The sequence below is a fragment of the Leuresthes tenuis genome, unplaced genomic scaffold (assembly GCF_036924035.1).
Source record: "Leuresthes tenuis unplaced genomic scaffold, fLeuTen1.0.hap1 SCAF_15, whole genome shotgun sequence".
In the NCBI taxonomy this organism is placed as follows: Eukaryota; Metazoa; Chordata; class Actinopteri; order Atheriniformes; family Atherinopsidae; genus Leuresthes; species Leuresthes tenuis.
The window spans coordinates 14,523,532-14,545,078 of record NW_027325369.1 but is presented as its reverse complement, the minus strand read 5'-3'; the positions used below and the strand labels follow the sequence as shown (position 1 = coordinate 14,545,078).

Genomic DNA, 21,547 nt, shown 5'->3' with positions numbered 1-21,547 from the left:
GTGTAAAATTCAGACAATTTGTATTTTGGATGGAATAAAAGTCGAAAACACTAATGTGAAAAGAAAAATGTTATGGAAGCCAAAATATTAGAAATGAATTAATTCCTGCTGCAGCCTTCTTATTTTTTTTTTAAATGATTTATTATTTTTTTATTTCTATTTTTTTTTATATTTAGATGACGACATCAGCTACGGGTCGACGTCATCTTTGTGTGACAGTTTGTTTATATTATGGCGTCGGTGGATTTCAGAGGTCGGTCATTCTCCGTTTTATTGTTTGTTACAAAGTTATTGCCAGCATATTTTTTACGTTGTTAAATTGAAATTGGGAATATTTTTGAATAATTGACAAACACATGGATTTGCTGTTGGTTGTTTCTTTTAAAATATATCTGTTAGCGCTTGACGCTAACGTTAGCAACATAGCTTTTTATTAGCACTTCGGCTAACGATGGGTAGCTGCCAAAGTGGTCATTGTCGTTTAGGGTATCATTTATCACAGCATTGAACTTATATCCCATATATCAACTCCAGCTATGTCATGGAGCCTTAAGTTTCATTACGTGAAGGGGAGATTTCAAATGTAATTTGACGGTACAGAAAATGGATGGATGGATAGTTCAGTGGTCATTGCAGTCACTCTGTTTTGAAAAGTAAAACCTAATTTTCGTTGCTCCGTCCTATGCCCTTCCTTCGGTACAATGTTAAGTTTTAGACTGTAATTGCTGGTTTATAGTATGAGCACTCAAAATTTAAGATGTAGGAGAAATTATAGTCACGTTTTACCATTTTTTAACAGGCTTTGTTTAGTTATTTCAGTGTGTATAAAACTGCAGTACTTTCAATCGACATATGTACAAAACAAAAAGCTGGAATAATTTGCTCCCAACTTTATAAGAATTAGCAAATGAATGATGAGGATATATCTTATTCAAGGTCCTTACTCTTAAGTAAAAACCCTGAGAGAAAATCCTCTTGAAACTTTGCTGTTTAACAGCAACTTTGAATCTAAAAGAGTAGCTTATCAGTTAATTAAGTTCTTGTTCAATTTCGCAGACAACCTTCTCGGTATATCCTGGGTGGACAGCGGCTGGGTGCCAATTCTTAACCCTGGGAATGTATTGGACTACTTCTCAGAGAGGAGCAACCCATTTTATGACCGAACTTGCAACAATGAGGTAGTGAAGATGCAGCGGCTCACTCTGGAACATCTCAAGTAAGTTTATTGTACTGACTTTGATGTTACTTGGTAAGCGGTATCACTTCAATAAAGATAAAGAAATTGTAAATTCTGTGTCAAATTATGCAAAAAAAGGTTTTGGCTCAAAAAGGAAATATAATAAACTCGGATATGGAAGATGCATGTTATAGTTTTCTTTTAGAATATTAGTTGTTGTGGTTTAAAATCTTCTCTTTTTCCTCCATTGCTGCACATGTGTATTGTTCAGTGTTGTTTTTTGGTGCTATTTTCAGTCAGATGGTGGGTGTGGAGTACATTCTCCTTCACGCTCAGGAGCCAATTTTGTATATAATCCGTAAACAACAGAGGCAGTCATCGACACAAGGTGAGCAGCACAAGATTTAACTACATTTCAATGAAGAAAATGATGACCAGCTTGTCTGTATCATGTGCAATGCCCCATGCATGATCTCACAAGTACATGCAAATGTTATTATTGATGTTATCATATGTTTATTCTCAGCTATTCAGCTTACCATTGGCTTCATTATTGTTATTGAGTTGCACAGAGTGATAGATGACAAAGGAAAGCATTTAATAAAATGAAAACAATCAGTTACTTGTTTCTGCTTTTATGACTTCCACTGATTATAAAAATGCTCAGATAAACTGAGTGTAACATTTGAAGCGTCATTTGAGCATCCACCTCTGTGCGGTTATTCTCTAGTGATCCCCTTGGCTGACTTCTACATCATAGCAGGGGTGGTGTATCAGGCCCCAGACCTGGGAACAGTTATCAGCTCCAGAGTGGTAAAAACCAGCTTCTTTTTTTTTAAAATTAGAAATGCTGCTGAAGTTTGGATTGCATTGTCTGTTTTTAATATAAATCATATCTGCTTTAGCTTTCTGCTGTCCATGGAATCCAGTCCGCTTTTGATGAGGCCATGTCATATTGCCGCTATCACCCATCCAAGGGATACTGGTGGCACTTTAAGGATCACGAGGAGAGAGGTTTGGAAGTTTGTTCATTCCATCCATCCATTTTCTATACCGACAGTCCGTTAATCGGGTAGCGGGTGGGCTGGAGCCTATCCCAGCAGTCATCGGGCGAAAGGCAGGGTACACCCTGGACAGGTCGCCAGTCCATCACAGGGCCACATAGAGATAAACGAGACAAACAACCATGCACGCTCACACTCACTCCTATGGACAATTTGGAGTCACCAATTAACCTGACATGCATGTTTTTGGATGGTGGGAGGAAGCCGGAGTACCCGGAGAAAACCCACGCATGCACGGGGAGAACATGCAAACTCCACACAGAAAGGCACCAGGCAGGGATCGAGTTTGTTCCTTCCTTTATACACAAATAATGAAAATAAATGGGGAAGTCTATAAGTGCCAGAACAATAGGACGGTGACATACAAGAACGTTTATTCTTTTGCACATTGGTGTAAGATGTTGATTTTGTCAACAATTTTCAGAAAAAGCCAAGCCTAAGTCTAAGAAGAAGGAGGAGCCCAGTTCCCTGTTTCAGAGGCATCGTGTCGACACACTACTTTTGGACCTCAGGTCAAAATTTCCACCGACTTTCTACCAGGTATATTTCATGCTGATTGTACACAGTAATTAAAGCTGATCAGAAACAAAAATGATTTTGCATTGATGTCATTTATTTTCGGTTTGTTCTTACAGCCTAAGCCTGGTGATAAGCCTATTCCAGGTATGTTATTCAGCAAGATGGTTCATTGTTAAACTTTTTGTTTCATAAGTGATATTTATGTTTTAATATGGATGAGGTGGAGGCCAAACTTGAGTTTTTCTCTAAATGTATGCACTTGTATTTCAGTTGAGGTGAAGAAAGAGCCTGAACCTCCCACAGAAACTGTAAAACAAGAGGAGAGGGAGCCGTCTGCCAAGTCCTCAGGACCTGCTCCACCAAGTAAACCACCTCCTGAGAAGAGAGCAAGGCTGCAGTGATTGCCATTGTCCTAACACTGCGCGAAGGTGGAGAAATGACTGTGAAAGGTCCCACAGCCATTTACAGGGAGAACCACCTCTCTTTGGGAACGTTTGTGTTTCCTTCTCAAAACTCCAACGCCGTCTGTTGGTTTGAGCTGAACCGGCATAAACATGTCAGTGGCTTTTCTTCATTCTTGCACACCTTATTTTTACACACTTGGACTGAAGTACAGTTCAGGCTGCTGTACAGAGAACAGATATTACCAGCTTGATGTCTGCAGGCTTTTCATTGTGGATTAAGTTTTTTGATGATACGCTGATGATACGCTCTCGGTTTATTACTGACATTCAGCACCGTGTTTTTGTTGTAGTGACTACAAAGGACAGTTTGATGCTCTTGATGCATCCTCCTTACGGGAAGATGTGCATCTTCAAATACATACACCTTAACCCTTTTATGAAAGAAATTCTATGCTTTGATTTTGTTTTAAATAAAAGTATAAGTGCAACTATAAAATGTTTTGTTCAATTGAATCTTGATTAATCCATTCTCCCATGTTTAGTTGACTTACCCCAAAGCAAAATGTATGATGCAAGTTGTTCCCACTGCCAATAAAAGTAACTTTGCGTCTGTTGTGCTTCAGCAAAAGTGATGGAAAATGCATGTTCATTGAATTTAATAAACAAAACACATGAATTTTATTTTTAATACTTAAAAGTCTAAAATTTTAAAACGTACCCAATGAAAATTTTGAAACTGAATTTTTTTTCAATGTTTTTCAGATGAAGTAGAGCAAAATATACTTTGCTGCACCTCCTGTAGCTTTTATGAAAGCTTCAATTCTTTGAGGAGTTAAGTAATGGAAAAACAATATTCTTCATTAACCAGGATTCAGTTTTCTTGTGTAGCAGTTAACAGATCAGCTCTGCAGGATTGGACCTTGTTGTGGGATGTTTTTTTTTCTCAATTTGCACCATAAATTTTGAATCATATTGAGATCAGTTTGCTGACCGTATGACTGGAGATATGTCTGTCCCGAGGAAAGGTTCAAATGCTCTTTGATTGTAATCCTGAAAAATTACTTCAGCATTGTCAAATTTCATTTTGAATAATGGAATGAGAAAAGTGTCCATGTTCATGAGTATATTCAATGTTAGGGTAATGACTGCCATCTTCTCTGGTCCTTTACCTGACATCAACCACATATCAATGACTAATAGATTCTGGGAGTAATCTATATAGCTATGTTTCATTTGACCTACACCAGACAAAAGTTCAAACATCATCTCCTTGCTCAATGCAGACTGGTGATTCATCACTATGAATGAATTCAATCTAATCAACTACACTCCACAACTGCTTCTCTTTAGCCCTCTGTTTTCTTCTGTTTCAGTGTTACAGATGGTTTACATTTGGCCTTTCTGGATATAAATCTCATTTCGTGTTTGTTTACAAAAGCGTTTCTGCCCATTTATTTTTCTTTTTTGCGCAATTTTTTTTATTTATTTTCAAGGCATGTTGTTTGGAGGATTTTTTTTAAGACTTCTCCGGTTGACCTGTCCAACAGTTCAATAAACTCTGCAAGCACCCTCTTTTAACTGCCAACTCATTTCTCTACTTAGGGTCTGTAGAGATTATATTTGTTCATTCCATAATACATAAACTCAAACACTTTGCTCACTCACACCCAACCGTCATCGGAGTGATGCGCCATCTGCAACACCTGATAATTCCAAACCTCAGTTAGCTGCTTATCCTGGAGAGTTACGTCATTCTACCGCCCACAGCTATGTCACGTTGGAAAATTATACTTTAAGTCACATTTCTGCTGCCTTACAGCAGGGATATCTGAAGGGTTCTCTAATTTTCAGGCACCACCGTTCTTTTAAAAGACAATATAATGATAAAAATGAGTCCAGATAGTTTGACTTAAATACCAAAGCAGCAGAAAGATAAGAATAGCTGGTAGTTCTGAAGTTATGTCGTCTTCCTTGTCCTTCTAATCCCCACAGCACCTTCAATAATTATCTCGTATCTAAACTGTGAATGAGAACCACTGAACAGGCGTGTAACGTAATTTTGCGTCAAGAAAAGAAAGTATTTGACCAGCAGGTGTCGCCATTTAATCATATTTGGTACTAATTCCTAATTGCCTGATTTAATTGTATTCCATGTTTTTGTCTATCCATTGAGCCACATTTATTTCCAACGCTCATAAAGAAAAAAAGCTTCTTTTTTTACGAAGAAGATACAGACACAAACAATTCAGAACCATACAAAAAAGTCCTTTTTTTTCTTCTAACATATTTTTTGTAAGCTTCCCTTAGTGCTTCCCACGGTTCACCACTCTCGCTACTGCGTACTGATTCCACGAAGAAGAACTTTCTCGCAGGGCGTGGTGGGATAGGAGACTCCTCAGTGGAGGACTGAAACAGTGCCCCAGCTGGCCGGCTAGCAGCAGAGAAGATGGCTGCAGAGGGGATTTTAAGGCCACTGTCTGAAAACAGAGCACCATTTGTCATGTTGAACGACGACTAGCCAGGGTGTCACCCCGGTTGTTCCGTTGGTCGGTTCCGCCAGAGTTCGTCGGAGGGGATTAAACAACATGGGGTCTCAGACTCTACAGATCCTGAGGCAGGGGGTCTGGGCTTCAGTCACAGGCGGATGGTACTACGACCCCGATCAGAACACATTCGTCAACGCTTTACATCTCTACATCTGGCTGTTTCTGCTATGTTTCCCCTTTACGCTGTACATGGTGAGTGGTTTTGTCCATTTAAATCCACAATATTGTCTTTTTGTGCGTGTTTGTTCTTACTGTTGACAACGTAAGTTACCAAACCAAGTGCCTGTTAGGTTAGCTGCGACAAGATACTAACGGTCGGTCTCGGTCTATTATCTGGAGCGGAGACAATGTAGCCTCTCTTTAAACTACCAAAACGCAACGAAATATTTGAATTATTTTCCACATATTCCACACAACTCGACGGAATTATTAGCAATTCACTGGGGGAGGTGAGGGGTTGTTTCATTAATCTTAATTTCCCTTCCTGTGAGTGTTCTGTCCAATAAGCAGACTAGATAAGAAAGCTCTTTTTTTTTTTTAATTGTGTATTTGCACTTTGTTGGATATTAACAGTGGATAACACTGTTGCATGTTGTAATCGGTGAATCTAATTGACCCCCCCATTCATTATTTTTATTTACTTGTTTCCCTACTATTGGCAGTGATTTGCCGTTTTCCAGCCTTTAGTAACTGCCAGCTGTAAATACAAGAGGACAGCTGACAAGGGTGTCACAGTAAGAGTTTAAATGCCCATGAAAAGGACCCAAATTACTGGCTGCTGGTTTCTCAGTTAATTCCCCACAAGTTGTCTTTGTTTACTTGTTAGTCTTCCAAAGGCATTTCTTTTTCATGTGCGTTTGTAGAGGTGATACCAGCATACCATCCCAGCTGTCCAAGATGGATTTACAACTCCAGGAGAATTAGTGTACTTTCAGGAAGGGAATGGGATCAAAAGGGTTGTTTGTCCTACAGCTGTACCCAGATGGGCGACATGAAGTTAAGAATGTCAGCTGGGTCATTGTAATTTTCAGATCCTCACCCGTAGCTGTTCTTGGGGCAGTTTGTGGTTGATTTATTGACCTGAAGCTGATGTTTCAAATTGGTTTGCAATTTCACTTCTATTCCTGGAGTGCAAATGCATTGGTCAGCTCCGTGGTTCATATGGTAGTGTCGTTGCTTATCGTGACTGTGGACGGATGCAGAGGCTGGGAATGTGGTGCCTTATACACAGTTGCACACACACACGCACTGACAGTTTACAGGTAATAGCACCTGTGCCTGATGCTCCATTGAGCTCTGATGCAACATGTGAGTGTACATGACAGGTCGTTTTGAGTTAAAAATACTTCACTGTGATGTTTTTCAAGCACTGCATGCATGCGTCATAAATAATCGGCACAATGGGTGCCATTATGTGTTTGTTTTTCCTTTTTTTTCAGTATTACAGTAATAATTCTATGATATTATGAAAATGAGTCCTTGACTTTTGGGATTAATAAAGGAAAGTAATTAAATACAGCAGTAGGGTGCGGGGTGGGTGGGGAGCAAGGCTGTTGTACACATGCAGCTGGTAGGCTAACACTAACCAAGTAAATTTCTGCGTCCTCCTCAAATACCAGGCCCTGCCACCAACTATGGTGATAGTGGGAATCTATTGTGGTGTGATTGCTGCCATTTTTCTGCTGCTGAAGACGGTGAATTACCGCCTCCACCATGCCCTGGATGAGGGGGAGGTGGTGGAGCATCAAGCCAAGGAGAACCAGGGCAGCAGAGGTGGCACTGAGGGGGCTAACGATAGAGGCGTCACCCGCCGGCAGGACAGCAACGGCCCAGGGTAAGCTGACATGTCATTCAGTCTGAAGGTGGATTTGATGTGTGTTGGGTCAAATGTTTCATGAGTTTAAGAGGTATAGATGTGGATATGGGGGCAGAGCAAGTAAAATCCATGCACCAGGCAAAGGACACGCACTTCTTAATCAGTGATTGAGAAGGATCACATGACCTGAGTTGAGTTTGTTCGTTCGGGCATGTAATCTATCGATGTCTGATCGTGGCAGCGGTGGTCAATGGTCTAATGATCTATTTTTGTTTCAAATGATATTAGATGATCATATTATTTGATATAATAAAAAGTTAAAGGAATAAGTGAGGGAAATGGGAAGAGCCAAAAAACAACATATATTCAGATGTTTAAATTTTTCTTCCAATCAGCCAGACTTTGTTGTAATCTTTTATGGTGCTGTTGATCAATATTTCTTTCAAAATGTCAAAGTTTTTCTTTGAACATTGCCCTCTTTTTAACTCATTTTCAGCCCAGTCCTTGCACCTAAGCAATGTCAGAGGACTTTTATGGTTTTTTTGTTTTGCTTTTGTCAAACCTTTTAACACTAACCTATGGATTCTTGAAGCATAAAAAGGCCCCTAACGTGTAACAGGGCAAACTTTAAACTTTCCAACTTTAAATAGTATCTTTAGGCACTTTTGCAAGGATACATTTGTTGCCTAACAAGATGATTCCCAAAGAGCTATTAGCTAAAAACTTGGCTCATTTCAGAGTGGTGTGCAGTGTGTCCTTAATAAATTTGAAGAAAATGGATGTGTGGAGGCCGAAAAAAAACCCCAAAAAAACACAGAAAAGCAGATGAACACTATCTTAAAGTGATGCGTTCTTAAGAAATAGGGAAACAGAATACAGAAAAGATCTGACACGGGGTCTGTAAAAGGCATCTGACCTTTGAATTGATCAATCTACTGTTCACCGAATCCTCATGAGAAATGGTCTCCATGGAAAGGTGGCTGCCAAGAAGCCATCCTTAAGGAAGGGAAACAGGGAGAAAAGGCTGAGCTATGCCAAATGACACGAGAAGTGGACTGAAAATCAGTGACAACAGGTCTTATGGCGGGATGAATCCTCCCCAGAGTCCGGACCTCAACATTATTGAAGCAGTGTGGGATTTGGATGAATTGACTCGACTTGAATGTTATTTACCTCGGATGGCAAACATTTTACTATTTTTTAAATAGAGGTTTAGCTCACTTTTTAGAAGTAACAAAAGCGAGTTGGTTTTCAGCCTTTTACTGCCTGTGAATTGCAGAAGTGACTCATAGTCACATTCCAGAGGGAGTGCTTAGCAGGACGCTGAGAGAAAGAAAAGGCAACAAGAAGAGTAAGAGCTCCCGACCACAGGGACAGTTGCAGTCACAGCTTTGCCCACACATCTGGAACAGCATTCCAGGTTGTTTGAGTTTACAGTGGAGCAGGCAAGCAGAGCTGATGTTGATTAAGGTGTTTCTGCTCCAACGCCCACTCATTTTCCCCTGGCTGGTCCTCAACTAGCCTCCATTCCACTGCGCTAAATATTTTGTTTCATTATTTAGAGTGTATGTTTTCTGGTCTTACCCGTCAATGAAACCTTTTTTTGGCACCTGGAAATGATTTATATCCCTGGCAGGTTGCTTGGTTTGACATACCGATTGGTTTAACAAGCATGTCTGGGCTGAAATTAGACCAGGAGAAAAGTTTTTAAGTTTTTTATAAAACCCATTAAAAAGAAAAGCTTTGAAATAGAGTCCTGAACACACTGTGCCGTCCAAGATTGCTTTTGTGCATGTGCCAACAATTAAGGTGTCTGTTTGTGTCGGTGTGTTTGCACAGGGACCCTGGAGGGGGTATCGAGATGGCAGACTTCATCAGACAAGAGACTCCACCAGTGGACTGTAGTTCCAGGAACTCTTATATTGGGATGGAGTCTAACCAGCAGGTAATCGGAGCACTCACCTGCTGCCCGCTGCATACTTTCCTGTGCTTTAATTTGAATAATGTCAAACCACTGGTTGGATTCTTAATCGCATTGAAGGCACGTGTCTGTTCGTAATCACGAGCAAAAGAAGCAAATCACAGAAATCATATATAAACAAATAACTGGTTTAGTCATATGAAATATGAGAATTTTCTGTCATCAAATGTCATATCTTTGCATTATTGGAGTTGACATGAATATGGAACTTCTTTAGCTTTGTATTCTTGATGTCATATATTTTTACTTTCACAGGCTAAATGATTCCTCGATACTTTGAAAACACAATGAGCAAATTATTTAGATTTGAAAAGAAGATAAAGATCTAATTTGCAACATACTGCACTTTATTTATTGTTCACTTTGCCGGTGCAGAAAGTGTGTGTTTGAAAAACACACACAGTTTAGTGGCCTTAAAACTAGTTTAGTTTAGTGCCCTAAAGCAGACACTACACGTGCTTTGTGACAGATACAATACTAAATGATAGTGATTTAGTTGTCAGACGTTATTCGTTCAGACTAATATCTGTTTCTAATTTGTACCTCCTTACTGTGAGCACCGCAAATTGCACACACATGTGGCTAAGATAAACTGCGTTGTGTCAGGAGACATCTCATCCAATATTCAAAGTTATTTAGCTGATGTTTTCTGTGGGATATATTTAACCTCTGAGTCCCAAGGGTGCAGTGTTCTGCCTCTTTTGCTGTGTATGTCCTTGAGTCACTAATCAGCCTTCATTTTGGCTCCAGCTGCTGTAGCGAGTTGGCAGAGAAACCAAAACTTTTCCCTTCAGAGACAGCAAGGCGACATCGACTAGGATGCTGTATAGTGCTTTCTTTGAGATGTTGTGCTCCTAACTGATCGCACCACGTCAGTTTGTGGACACGAACAATTTGTTACCAGGACTTTTTTTTTGTTATATATACACATATATATGCCAACCAGCTTTTTTTTTTGAAAGATAAATAGTTTGATCTTTTTTTCATGCATTTCAGCTTGCATCCTCACATGGAAGAGCAACAGTTGTCAAAGGTAATTATAAGTCCTCAATATGTTGTCACGCATGCTTGAATAATTTACATGTGAACCTCAAAACATACGAAAGCAGAGGCTGGAAGTACAGCCTCTAATTGAAAAAAGTTTAAACCCTGTGTAAAATGTAAATAAATGTAAATAAGTGCGATGATTTTCAAATATATCACAAACCAATTTTTTATTCACAGTAGAACACAGAAAATATCTAAAAATGTTGAAAGACATTTCACTATTTCAGCAAAATATTTGAGCTCCTCTTGAATTTGATGCCGGCAGCATGTCTCAACAAAGTTTGGACTGGGTGATAACAAAATGAAACGGCTGGAGGAACATGTTGCAACTAATTAGGTTGATGGGCACCAGGTCTGTAACACGTTTTGATATTGACAAAAACACCTTAGAGAGGTAGAGATCTCTCAGAAATGAAGATGGGCAGAGGCTCGGCAATCTGCAAAAAGAGCTGCATTTACAATTTGTATAGCAGTTTGAGAGTAGTGTTTCTTCACATAAAACTATGGCAACTTTGAATGTTTGATCTACTGTGCAGAATATCATCAAAAGACCAAGACAGGATCTCTGTGTGCAGGGGACATGGCTGAAAACCAGTGTTGGATCTCTGTGAACTTCAGGCCCTTAGATACACTGCATTAAAATTCAAATATAAAATAAGTAATAATAATATACATATTAGAATAATGTATATGTGGTCTGTTATATTAGATTTGAAAATCATTGCATTCTTTTTGTATTTACTTTTTACGCAGTGCCAAAACCTTTTTTTTTTTTTTTTTTAGAATTGTAAGTAGTAAATAATAATATAAACTGCAGTATAATTTTTAGGTTTATGTACTTTTATTAACTTTTACTTGCTACATTTTAACACAAATATCTGTTTATTCCACTCTGTATTTTTTCAAGAGGCTCGTCACTTTTTCTTTTTTTTTTGTGAATTCGATAGGGATTGTCAGTTATTGTATATTTTGTCGAGCACAATTTTGAACTACGGGTGAACCAGTAGCATTTAGAAGTGTAAAAACAGTAGCATTTAGAAATGTTGTATCCGTTGATACGTCATTGGCACACAACATTTGTTGCGACTGCACATAGCGGATGAAACGGAAACCCAAATGTAATGCTGCATTTGCTGATAACTGGGAACTCCACAATTCCATCTTTCTTCTGGGGTAAAAAAAGATCTAGGAGGAAAACTGTTTTTAAAAATTCAGATTTACTGGTCGGAAACCCTCGAATACAGTTTTTCAAACTCAACTGCTGAATTTTATGTGCTTACCCAGAAAAGTGGCTGAGCAAGTAAATATGTAATCCGTCATTATTTTTGACCTAATAAAACTTTGAATAAAGCACTGGTAGAACATTATCAGCTCATTTCTTTCTTACGTTAACTATTTAACGGCTGATGAGAATTTGCTATGAATAGCAAAACAACAAAAGGAAGCCCCACTTTGAACATTGAACAGTGTAGGTAAAATATGGCTTGAATGCAGCATCCTTGTTTAGGTGGTTTGAAGTCAGCTTTAAGAATGCCTTTACATTTTCACTTTTATGTAAACTGTATGTAAATTGAACAGTACTTCTACTTTTCTTGTTCTTTTTTTCTTAATATATGTAGTTCTACTTGAGTTAAGGTTTTTGTACTCTTACAGCCCACTGTTGCAAGTGAAAGAATTGACTTGTAACATGAGCATTATTACAGAGTGTTTGGTTTTTACGCTCTTCTCTTTGTGGGATAACCACATCCTCGACCACGCTCGCCCTGCGGCCCAGGAGATCCACTCTGACTCAGCGTTACTGTGACCTCAACAGTCACACTAAGGTGAATCGGCTTTTGAGAGGCGCTGCAGAGACTGGGGGGGAGTAAGGGGGAGTCATTTACAAGGAAGGTTTTATTGGAATATATAGAGGACAAATATTAACTTGTAGTTTGGCTTTGGGTCTGTTATACCGAGTATTAGACTGAGGTGTTTGTGTCCTCTGAATAATTCAATGAGTCATTCTAATTATCTCGCAGGTCGTGATGACAAGAAATAATCTGAAGTTGGATAATGGTTCTGCAGTTGTTTCGTTTTTCAAAGCTTCTCTTCTTCTCGTTCCACTCAGTTTGTTGCTCACAAACTCTTAAAAGATGGCCTTCTTTATTCGAGAGGCAAATATGAATATTTACATCTTTGTACAAAATTTTCAGTTCTGTGGAAAAGAAAAAACACCCTGTTTCATTTGTAAGTTTTCCTGTATCAGGATTTAATAGAACGACGTGGTACTCGGGTATTAAAATCATTAAATGCCACCTCGCATGACAAACAACATATGGTATACTGTGCCATTATTTATTTAACAAAGACTAAGCCAAAAGCAATGCATGGAAAAACTAAGAAGACCCCATGATTCAGTAGCTTAGAGAACAAATTTTAGCAGCAGTAACTTGAAGTTATGTTTTACTACAATGTTGCTTCAGTTAATTTAAGTTTATGGGCATTAGCTTTAGCTGCTGGATAGATGGCCTCACATTTGACTCTAGAATACTTTGTTATACAGAGGAGTTCATGGTGGACTCAGTGAGTGCAAGGTGTCCAAGTCCTGGGGCTGTAAAACAAGCCCAAATCATCAGCCCTCTACTACCGTGCTTGACAGTTGGTATGAGGTGTTTGTGCTGATATGCTGTGTTTGGTTTTCTCTAAACCTGCTGCTGTGCATTGTGACCAAACATCAGCACTTTGGTCTCATCTGTCCAAAGGACATTGTTCCAGAAGTCTTGTTGTTTCTTCAAATGCAGATTTAAAGACAAAAGCTGTGCCGCTATTTTATTTTTAGAGAGAATAGGCTTTCTCCTGCAACCTGTCCAAACACTACATACTTGTTTAGTCTTTTTCCAATTGTACTGTCATGAACTTTAACATTTAACATACTAACTTAGGCCTTTAGAGTCTGAGATGTATCTCTTGGGTCTTTTTGCATTTTCGCTGAGCATTGCACAGTCTGACCTTGGGGTGAGCTGGGACATCCACTGCAGAGAAGATTGGCAACTGTCTTGAATGTTCTCCACTTGTGAATAACATTTCTCACTTTAAAGTTAGGGAGTCCAAATAGATTGGAAATGGCCTTATAAACCTTCCCAGATTGATAGGCAGCAACAATTGCTTCTCTAATATCATCGCTGATGTCTTTGGCGTTGTGTTAACACACACCTGAGTGCTCCTGACCAGCAAACTGACAAAATTTATAGTATTATACCTTATTATTATTATTAGAATAAAATAGATTTGATTAGCAACACCAATCTGCTATTTACCCCCTTAATTCCTATGAGAAAAGTAAGGGCACACTTAGTTTTTTCACACACTACCGTATTTTGTGTAATATGTCATGTGTTGTTGTTCATCTTGGGTTGTACTTACCAAATTTAAAGACTTGATGAGAACCACACGGCATTTATTTTTAATATTCTGATATGTAATACCTTAAAATTGATCAAGTGTGACTCTATCTTAAGCTACCGTGATGGTTTTCAAGGAATCTATTCAGAACAGCTTGTAGCCTAATTTTCTGGCTGTTCTGCCTGTACAACCATGGCCTTTGCTCAGAGGAAGCATTTCAATGTTTTTTTTTTCTTCATCCTCTGCAGAGGCCAGCTTCATCCAGAGGATAAAAAATGAAACTTTTAATTGCTTAATTTCTATCTTTGCAGGGGATATGGGAAAGACCTCAGATGATATCAGTTTGACTCTTGTCGAGAGCTGCAGTCATGATCACGGTAAGCATAAATGGAAATAAGAATCAGTGTCATGATAGTGGCTTTGACATTTCCACACTTTGGTAAATGTTTTTTTTTCTTTCCTGTGTTCTTTTAGATCTACTCTCAGACACAAAGATGTTCTGCCTTGTTCCAAATGACTCCTTCGCCTCCTTGCAGCCATCAACCTCCTTGTGTCCTTCAGAGCTGTCCAGGGAGCCTGCTGATCTCTGTAACTCTACTGCTTATCACTTCAGCCTGTCACACTCATCCTGTGACACAGAAGTGACCACTCATGCATCCATGCAATCTCAGAGCTTTAGAAAGGAGCCCCGTACTCGGGGCCTGCCTCGGACCTCAAGCTCAGCGGGTTCTGCTTTCCCAGACCCGTGTCTGCCAGACTTTGCTCTGTACCCTCCACCCCGACGAGGTGGCCTTGACCCTGTATGCGAACTGGAGGCTGCCAGACCACACAGACCAATAATTAGCGACAGAGAGGGGGCAGAGCGGCTTTACCAGCAGGACCAAGCTGTGCCCTCTACATCTGGAGTAGAATGTTACAGGCACAAAGAACCACACAGAGTTCCCCGCTCAGTCTCCAGGGAGGCAGGGGAAGGTAGTCCGGGACTGTACCAGGTAGAGGTGGGTGGGAAAGCCTCCAGTGGAGGAGGGAAGTCCCAGGGAGGGGAGCGCAGTGCCGATAGCCTGAGGAGCCTGAGCACTCGTAGTAGTGGCTCCACTGAGAGCTACTGCAGCGGCACAGACAGGGACACCAACAGCACAGTCAGCAGCTTCCACAGTGAACAGACCAGTTCTACACACGTGGAGAGTCTGCTCTCTCTTTCAGGGGATGAGCGTGTACGGGACAGCGGAGAGGCTGTTTCTGCTCCCACAGATGGCAGGACTTCTAGCCTCGGCAGTATTAGCTCACGAGGTCTCAGCAACCTTCCCTCTAGAGAGGCTAATAAAAACCCTCATGCCAATGAGCTGACTGCTAAACAAACTGCTGACACACCCTCCTCTGCAACCCAGGAACTTGTGGAAAATGGTGGAAGCCTGAAGGAGTCTGGCATCAGGACCAGCGCTGATGGCTCAACAGGTGTAGCTGGCACAGAACAGGAGCAAATGGAAGATGACGTTCAATTAAAATCAGCGAACAATGTTCAAAGGACTTCCTCTCTGTCAGCAGGACGCAATGGGCGCCGGCAAACCAGCAAGAAAAGGGCAAGCAGCTTTGATGCTAGCCGTCATCGGGACTACTTGTCTTTACGTGGTATGGCTAAGCCCTGTAGTGCTGTCTTTACTGGTGGAGAGGATGACTCTAGTGATCAGAGTGAACTCAGCCGTGCCTCCAGTCTCCACTCCACCCACCATTTAAGTACAGACAGCTCATCTAGCACCACCTCCCGCTCCTGCCACTCACCAGAAGGTCACTTCAGGGCCACGAAAGCCAAGCATGCAGCAGCCAATGCACCCTCCTCCTCCACAGTAAAAGCTGTTGCAGGATCTGAGGCAGGAGTGCGACACGGAGGGAAGCGACGCACCTCCCGCCGTACACCCAGCACAGGTAGTGCCAAAACGCATGCCAGGGTGTTGAGTTTGGACAGTGGCACCGCTGCTTGCCTTAACGATCCCAGCCGCTTGGGAGCTCCATCTGGGCCTCGGCCCCTCACCACCTCCAAGTCGGACTTGGAAGCCAAAGAAGGGGAAGTCCTAGATGCTGCTTCTCTGCTGGGTCGGGCCTCCCAGCTGGAATCAGTGACCCGCTCCAGAAACAGTCTGCCAAACCAGACAGCTTTTACTGAGCCTCAGGATGCCACTGCTGCTACACTGCGGGGTGGGTACCACACACACACACACACACACAACTGAATTATGTCCCCAGACAGTATACAGGTTTCTTTCTATTAGTGTTTGGATCAACTGAATGACAATTTTAGTATTGAGCATACTTTGACTTAAAAATCCGTTTCATACCTTCTGCTTTCTGGTGTATTAATAATGATAGAGTTCATTAACTTGAATTTGTTTTGAGTATGGTCTTCCAGATGTTGGGTATACTTCAAAATTGCCTGTGTGTGCGTGTGAATGCATACGAGGCGTTTTCTGTCTTGCAAATTCATTGAGTTTCCATGAAGATACAATGCTGACCCAGGCATAGTGTTCCCTCTACAGATCGCAGTTAGTATGATGACACATTGTGTGCTTTGTGCTGAGGTTAGATGAACTTTTACATTTCTCTTATTAGTGTCATACACTCTGAGTCTAATACACATTCCCTTCCCCCACAGTCTTTAAGCTTGCAAGCTAATATCGTATTTTCATTAAGGTCTTCTTTGTCTCTGTTCTTGTTATATGGCTTGTGTCTATTGTGGATATTTTAACTATGTTTGATCTTGACTGGCTGTCTTAAAGTTACGATGTTCACCTATGAACGTGCCTGGGCATACAAGCTGCTGGCTTAAAACGTGAAAATAGGCTTTCATTTAATACATATTAGGATTTCACAGTGAGTAAAGGGGCAGTCATGATATGGAGCATGTCATCTAACATAGCGTTTGGTGCAGAAAGGTATTCTCTGACTCTGGGGATTCTTAGACCTTGTATCAACGTGCATCCTGGGTGATCTGATCACAAGTTAGAAGCTCTTAGCACATGTGCTCGCACCTGGTTTAAAATGTTCGCTCACATGCATCTACAGTGACCACTTCGTGACCGGATTGCGTGCCGCATTTCATTTGCCTCGGAACTCAGACTGAGGAATGACGTTGCACCTGAGTTGGTCGTTTTCAGTTGCATGTCTGAAAATGTGTTCATTGTTGTGCTCACTCACCAGGCTCACTTTTATTAACTATACAAACTGAAAACAACGTCTTGCACTGCATTTTGTGCACTGTTGCAATGTGTACTGATGTAGGACAGTGAGGCATTTGATGAGATACAAACTGACAGAATAAGCAATTTATAACTGCAGTTGGCACCCCCTTTTTTTTGTGCGCAGCAACCATTTTGAATTTTCAAGTCAGAAATTCGACTTTGGTTGGTGTGTTCCAACTAACTACCTTTTTTTACAGCGGGAACTTGGAAACTCCAAAAGCACATTATCGATTACTCGCTCAATATGCAAAGAGCACATAACTTGGGTATCAGCATAGATCTCTACTTAACAAAAATCAAATTATGTTTCAATCTGATTTCTAGCGATATCTAGCGTTTTGTTCAAATGTTGGTATGTTTTTTTTAATTATTTTTTTTATAACAAATCTATAACATGAAACCCAAACTGCTCTCGAACAGTTTATTTGTTCTGCATATGTTTTCCATGTTAGAGTGCGAAAAGAGACGTGAAATGCAGATGATGAAAGAAATTAACACGAAAGAGGAGTTTTTCAGCAAATGACTTTAGACACTGTTTTTTACAAAGTATAGTTTTGTCCAGATTCCAGAAAGTGAAGAAATTTCTTAGTTAAAATTCTTATATTCACGTCAGTGGGGTAGTTGGTCTGTTATCGATGTCTAGAACGCATTTGCTTTCACGCTGTTTGAGTGTGGCCACGAACATTTAAGTCCACCTCTGAATGCTGCTTGAGCGATCACATCTGAATGACATCACATCCTCTGTCCTGTGCCCATTCACACCTGTATTTAGCACTGCTCACTTGTGATTGGATCAGCCATGACGAATGTTGGCACGAAGTCTGAACATGCTCTTGATCTGAAACCGTCAGTGATCGTTATTTTTGAAAGGTGTCTTAACCATTTGCTAATTTAGTTTGTGATGTTTACAGTGAATAAGTTGGACATTATCATACAAACTGGTGAATTTGTAAGAGCTTCACCTGCTCCATTTAATACATGCTGACATGCTAAAGCCACCTAAGTTTAGTTAGAAACTGATGAATCCTATTACTGCAGTTAATATCCCTATTTGTGCTACTCTTACTTTGTTTTAAACATGTCATGAAACCTTTTAATGGTTTTATCAGAAAATGAAATAAGAGGTAAACACATAGTACATTAGACATGCTAACACTGAGGGACTCGTGATTCAGAAACAAGTCATTTGGCTACAGCAAAGCTATATTATTATATTTTTGTTTTGTTTTTTTTTTAGTCAGAAGAAGCTTTACATCAGTTGACTTGAGCTTTGGAAAGTGTAGAAAAATATGCTTGAGCTCCATTTGTGACCACAGTCGGTGCCGTTCAGCACTTTTTAAGAGGCTTGTTTCAACTGCTACGTCCATAAGAATTATATCCCTGGACGACATGCATTCTAGTAACGTTCTGAGGTAATGTAGGAAGGGATTTCGTAGCTTTTATTTTATCATGATTGCAAAGGCACAGACAGGAACTGAGGAGACAGATTGAAGTGCTCAGCCAGAATAGAAGTGGTAGATGTTTTGGCTCGTCTCAACCACAATGACACCAGTTCACTGTGTTGCATTGTCCTTCTGTTCGTCATATAGTCTTTGAGGTCTTGTTTTTAAAAATGATGGCTCTCAGTTTGGAGTGAAACTCTTCACAATAAGCTTTAAGTGCATGAACAAGATTCTTCAGCTGGTTATAGAATGTAAAAATGTAGATAAACCCTCCACAACACACGGGAACAAAATTTCCTAACTTCCACATAAAGCTCTCAGAAAAAGGAAACGCATCAAGCTAATAAGCCAATGATGTCTCTCACCATGACAGCGCCTGGAAGTGAAGAGACGGTCATATTCCGTCGTGAACGTAGCACGTTTCGTCGGCAGGCCATGCGGCGGCGGCACAACGCAGGGAGTAACCCCACCCCTCCCTCCTCGCTCATTGGATCTCCTCTCAGGTACGACCTGCATGGAGCTGGAAGTCGTGTCTGTTGTGCCACCTGGTGTGAGCATGTCTCCAGGTGGTGCTCTTTCCTTTCCCACATCAACACCAGTTTGCATCTTCTGCTGTGCATGACATCAAACAGTACATCATCTGTCTCTGGACTGGTGTCTCCACTATGCATGTGGTGTTTTTGATCCTATTTTCCCCAAGACTCACTCTTTTCACTCTGATATCTTGCATCTAATCTTTTAAAGTCCACGTTTGAACATGGATCAAAGAATGGAGTCCTTACAAATCCTTTACAAAAGGCCGCAAGGTCTGACTAATCAACTTGGCTAACCAACCGTCTCCTCTCAGATGTGCACATGATTAGTTCAGTGAAACAGATGTCCTACTGTATCACTTTGGTCTGCCATTTTGAGACTTTTCTGTGGAAATGAAAGATTTTAGTGATCATTTAAAAAAATTTAAAAAACGCATTCTGCAATCTCACAATACAAAATTGAATTGTTTTATTCTTAAGACTCCATAGCTGCTCCTTAGAAAATGACTTTTACTTTTTCGTCAACTAATTTATAATGCTGGATGACTTTAGGCACATTCACGATGCAACATTTTGTATGACATTACTTTTTTGTTGTTGTTATAGATAAATTTCATCTGTCTCATCAATCTGCAATAGACCATTTGAGCATAGCAATAAACAGCAGCCTGATTGGCCCCCTTTTCTAACTTTATATGGGATCTAACCTTGCCAATCAGAGGCCTCTTTTGACATAGTGATGTACTTCTTGCTGTATTGGCATAAACAATTACTTTCCAGCAGAATACTTCAATTGAGCTGTCACATCTAATTTGTAGCTCGTTGAGGGACACCCTGTCATAACTGGAAGAATCTATCACAGCTTTTATGTCCCTGTAAGTTTAGGGAGAGAGCAAAAGAACAAACAAAAATAACTTGAACCCATTAGTTATACATAAAAAATTCTCAACTTTATCCCCTGCTTGTAAAGTAGCAGTTGTGCTTGCATATTAAAAGAACGACAAAAAAAGGAAATCCCTCCGGTCTTACTCTGAGTGTCTGTAAAACCTGTAGAGTTTTGCTGTACTGCTGACAACTGCTATTTATCTCGAGCCAAGACTCTGTGTTTTCCTGTTTCGACTTTGCACGGTCACTTTTCTAAATGCTGTGCCTTGAAAACTGTTAAGCACGGAAAACAAGAGGGCAGCCTGCCAGGAGTCAATAAACTTACAAAATGCAAAGTCTCCCCCACTCCACCCTTCACTGCCCCATCACTCCCTAAACTTTCCTTTGACTTTCGGAGAGGTTTGTGTAGTTTTCTCAAAGCTAGGATTACTCACCAGACTATTATGGATGAAAGCGGCAGGAATCTTTTTTTTTTATTTTTTATTTCTTTTACTTTGAAAGTTCTGGATTCTCTTGCCTAATGTTAGAATTCATCAGCAGCATAAATTATTAACAGTCATGCGAAAAAGAAAGCTCTTTAAATTTTAAGGTTTTGTAGGACCTACCAGGTTGAAGAGGTAAATAAATCCTCATATAAACAACATGACATATTACACCATGTCTTCTGTTGAACAAAAACTAAGCCAAGATGCAGAAGCAGTGAGTGAAATACTGAGTACACCCCTACTTCTTCAGTAGGAATTGCAAGGGTAAGTAGCAGCCAGGTGCTGCCAGTTAAATGCACTCGATTAATTGATCATCAGAAGGTGTGAGTGCCTCTGAATAAGCAGCAAGAGATTATTCACTTGTAGAACACATTGAAGACAGGCAATGTGATCACACAACAGGAAAAGTTACAACCAGAATAGCTGTAAAAGGAAACAATCAACCCAGTCAAACCCAGACTGAAATGCTGTGGGTAGGACCTTAAGTTATTGCTGCTAAAGATGGCTCCAGGAGCTATTGAATCATGGGCTATTCTTGGTTTTTGATACACTGCTTTTGTATTTTGGCTTAATATTTGTTAAATAAATAATGACAAATACTCTGTACAGTCTCCTGAGAAGTTGAATGTTAATCTAATGCATGGGGGGTGTTACATTTCTTTATCACACAGCCTCATTCATTTTTAAAGTACTTCCACACTTTTATATATTACACTCATGACTAGCACGACCATGGAGGTCTATCTGCAATGCTCAAATAACATGTCAGTGTGGAGCAGATAAAAGTGATGAAGATTGTTGTAATGACTGTTGAGTTTTATTCTGTAGCCTCTTACAAGAAATTACTAAAAAAAATAATTGTTTACCATGCACACAATATTGCAATACAAGTCAAGTAGAAAAGTGGAAATAAATAAATAAAATTTCATTATGAAAGTAAAATAAGATCCCACAGAGAAAGCTCATAACATCCTGTAAATTAGATTTTTTTTTTTTTTAAATCACCTTGTCTCCTCCGACCTCTCCTCTGTTGT

The 21,547-nt window shown here is 40.1% G+C and overlaps 2 protein-coding genes across 3 annotated transcripts in view; both read left to right on the top strand.

Annotated features, from left to right (window-relative positions):
• Nucleotides 1-187: 187 nt before the first annotated feature.
• On the top strand, nucleotides 188-3,836 carry med6 (mediator complex subunit 6). Its single transcript, XM_072365698.1, has 8 exons — nucleotides 188-253; nucleotides 1,057-1,216; nucleotides 1,474-1,565; nucleotides 1,908-1,990; nucleotides 2,083-2,191; nucleotides 2,666-2,781; nucleotides 2,877-2,904; nucleotides 3,031-3,836. The coding sequence occupies exons 1-8, from the start codon at nucleotides 232-234 to the stop codon at nucleotides 3,159-3,161; spliced, it is 741 nt and encodes a 246-aa protein (XP_072221799.1). The 5' UTR covers nucleotides 188-231; the 3' UTR covers nucleotides 3,162-3,836.
• A 1,740-nt stretch (nucleotides 3,837-5,576) lies between these two features.
• The window catches only part of pcnx1 (pecanex 1), a 35,898-nt gene continuing 19,927 nt past the window's right edge, over nucleotides 5,577-21,547 (top strand). For both annotated transcript variants that reach the window (XM_072364960.1, XM_072364959.1), the window contains exons 1-7: nucleotides 5,577-5,902; nucleotides 7,330-7,544; nucleotides 9,366-9,471; nucleotides 10,504-10,540; nucleotides 14,247-14,312; nucleotides 14,410-16,128; nucleotides 18,984-19,113. In XM_072364960.1, coding sequence (XP_072221061.1) covers nucleotides 5,750-5,902; nucleotides 7,330-7,544; nucleotides 9,366-9,471; nucleotides 10,504-10,540; nucleotides 14,247-14,312; nucleotides 14,410-16,128; nucleotides 18,984-19,113 — 2,426 coding nt within the window. In that variant the 5' untranslated portion in view covers nucleotides 5,577-5,749. The remainder of the gene's footprint in view (nucleotides 5,903-7,329; nucleotides 7,545-9,365; nucleotides 9,472-10,503; nucleotides 10,541-14,246; nucleotides 14,313-14,409; nucleotides 16,129-18,983; nucleotides 19,114-21,547) is intronic.

Excerpts from the sequence above, each read along its gene's own strand:
- med6 (XM_072365698.1), top strand. The coding sequence starts at position 232 with ATGGCGTCGGTGGATTTCAGAG. Across the intron at positions 1,566-1,907 it reads GAGGCAGTCATCGACACAAG|TGATCCCCTTGGCTGACTTC; the intron begins GTGAGCAGCACA and ends GTTATTCTCTAG. Across the intron at positions 2,192-2,665 it reads TAAGGATCACGAGGAGAGAG|AAAAAGCCAAGCCTAAGTCT; the intron begins GTTTGGAAGTTT and ends AACAATTTTCAG.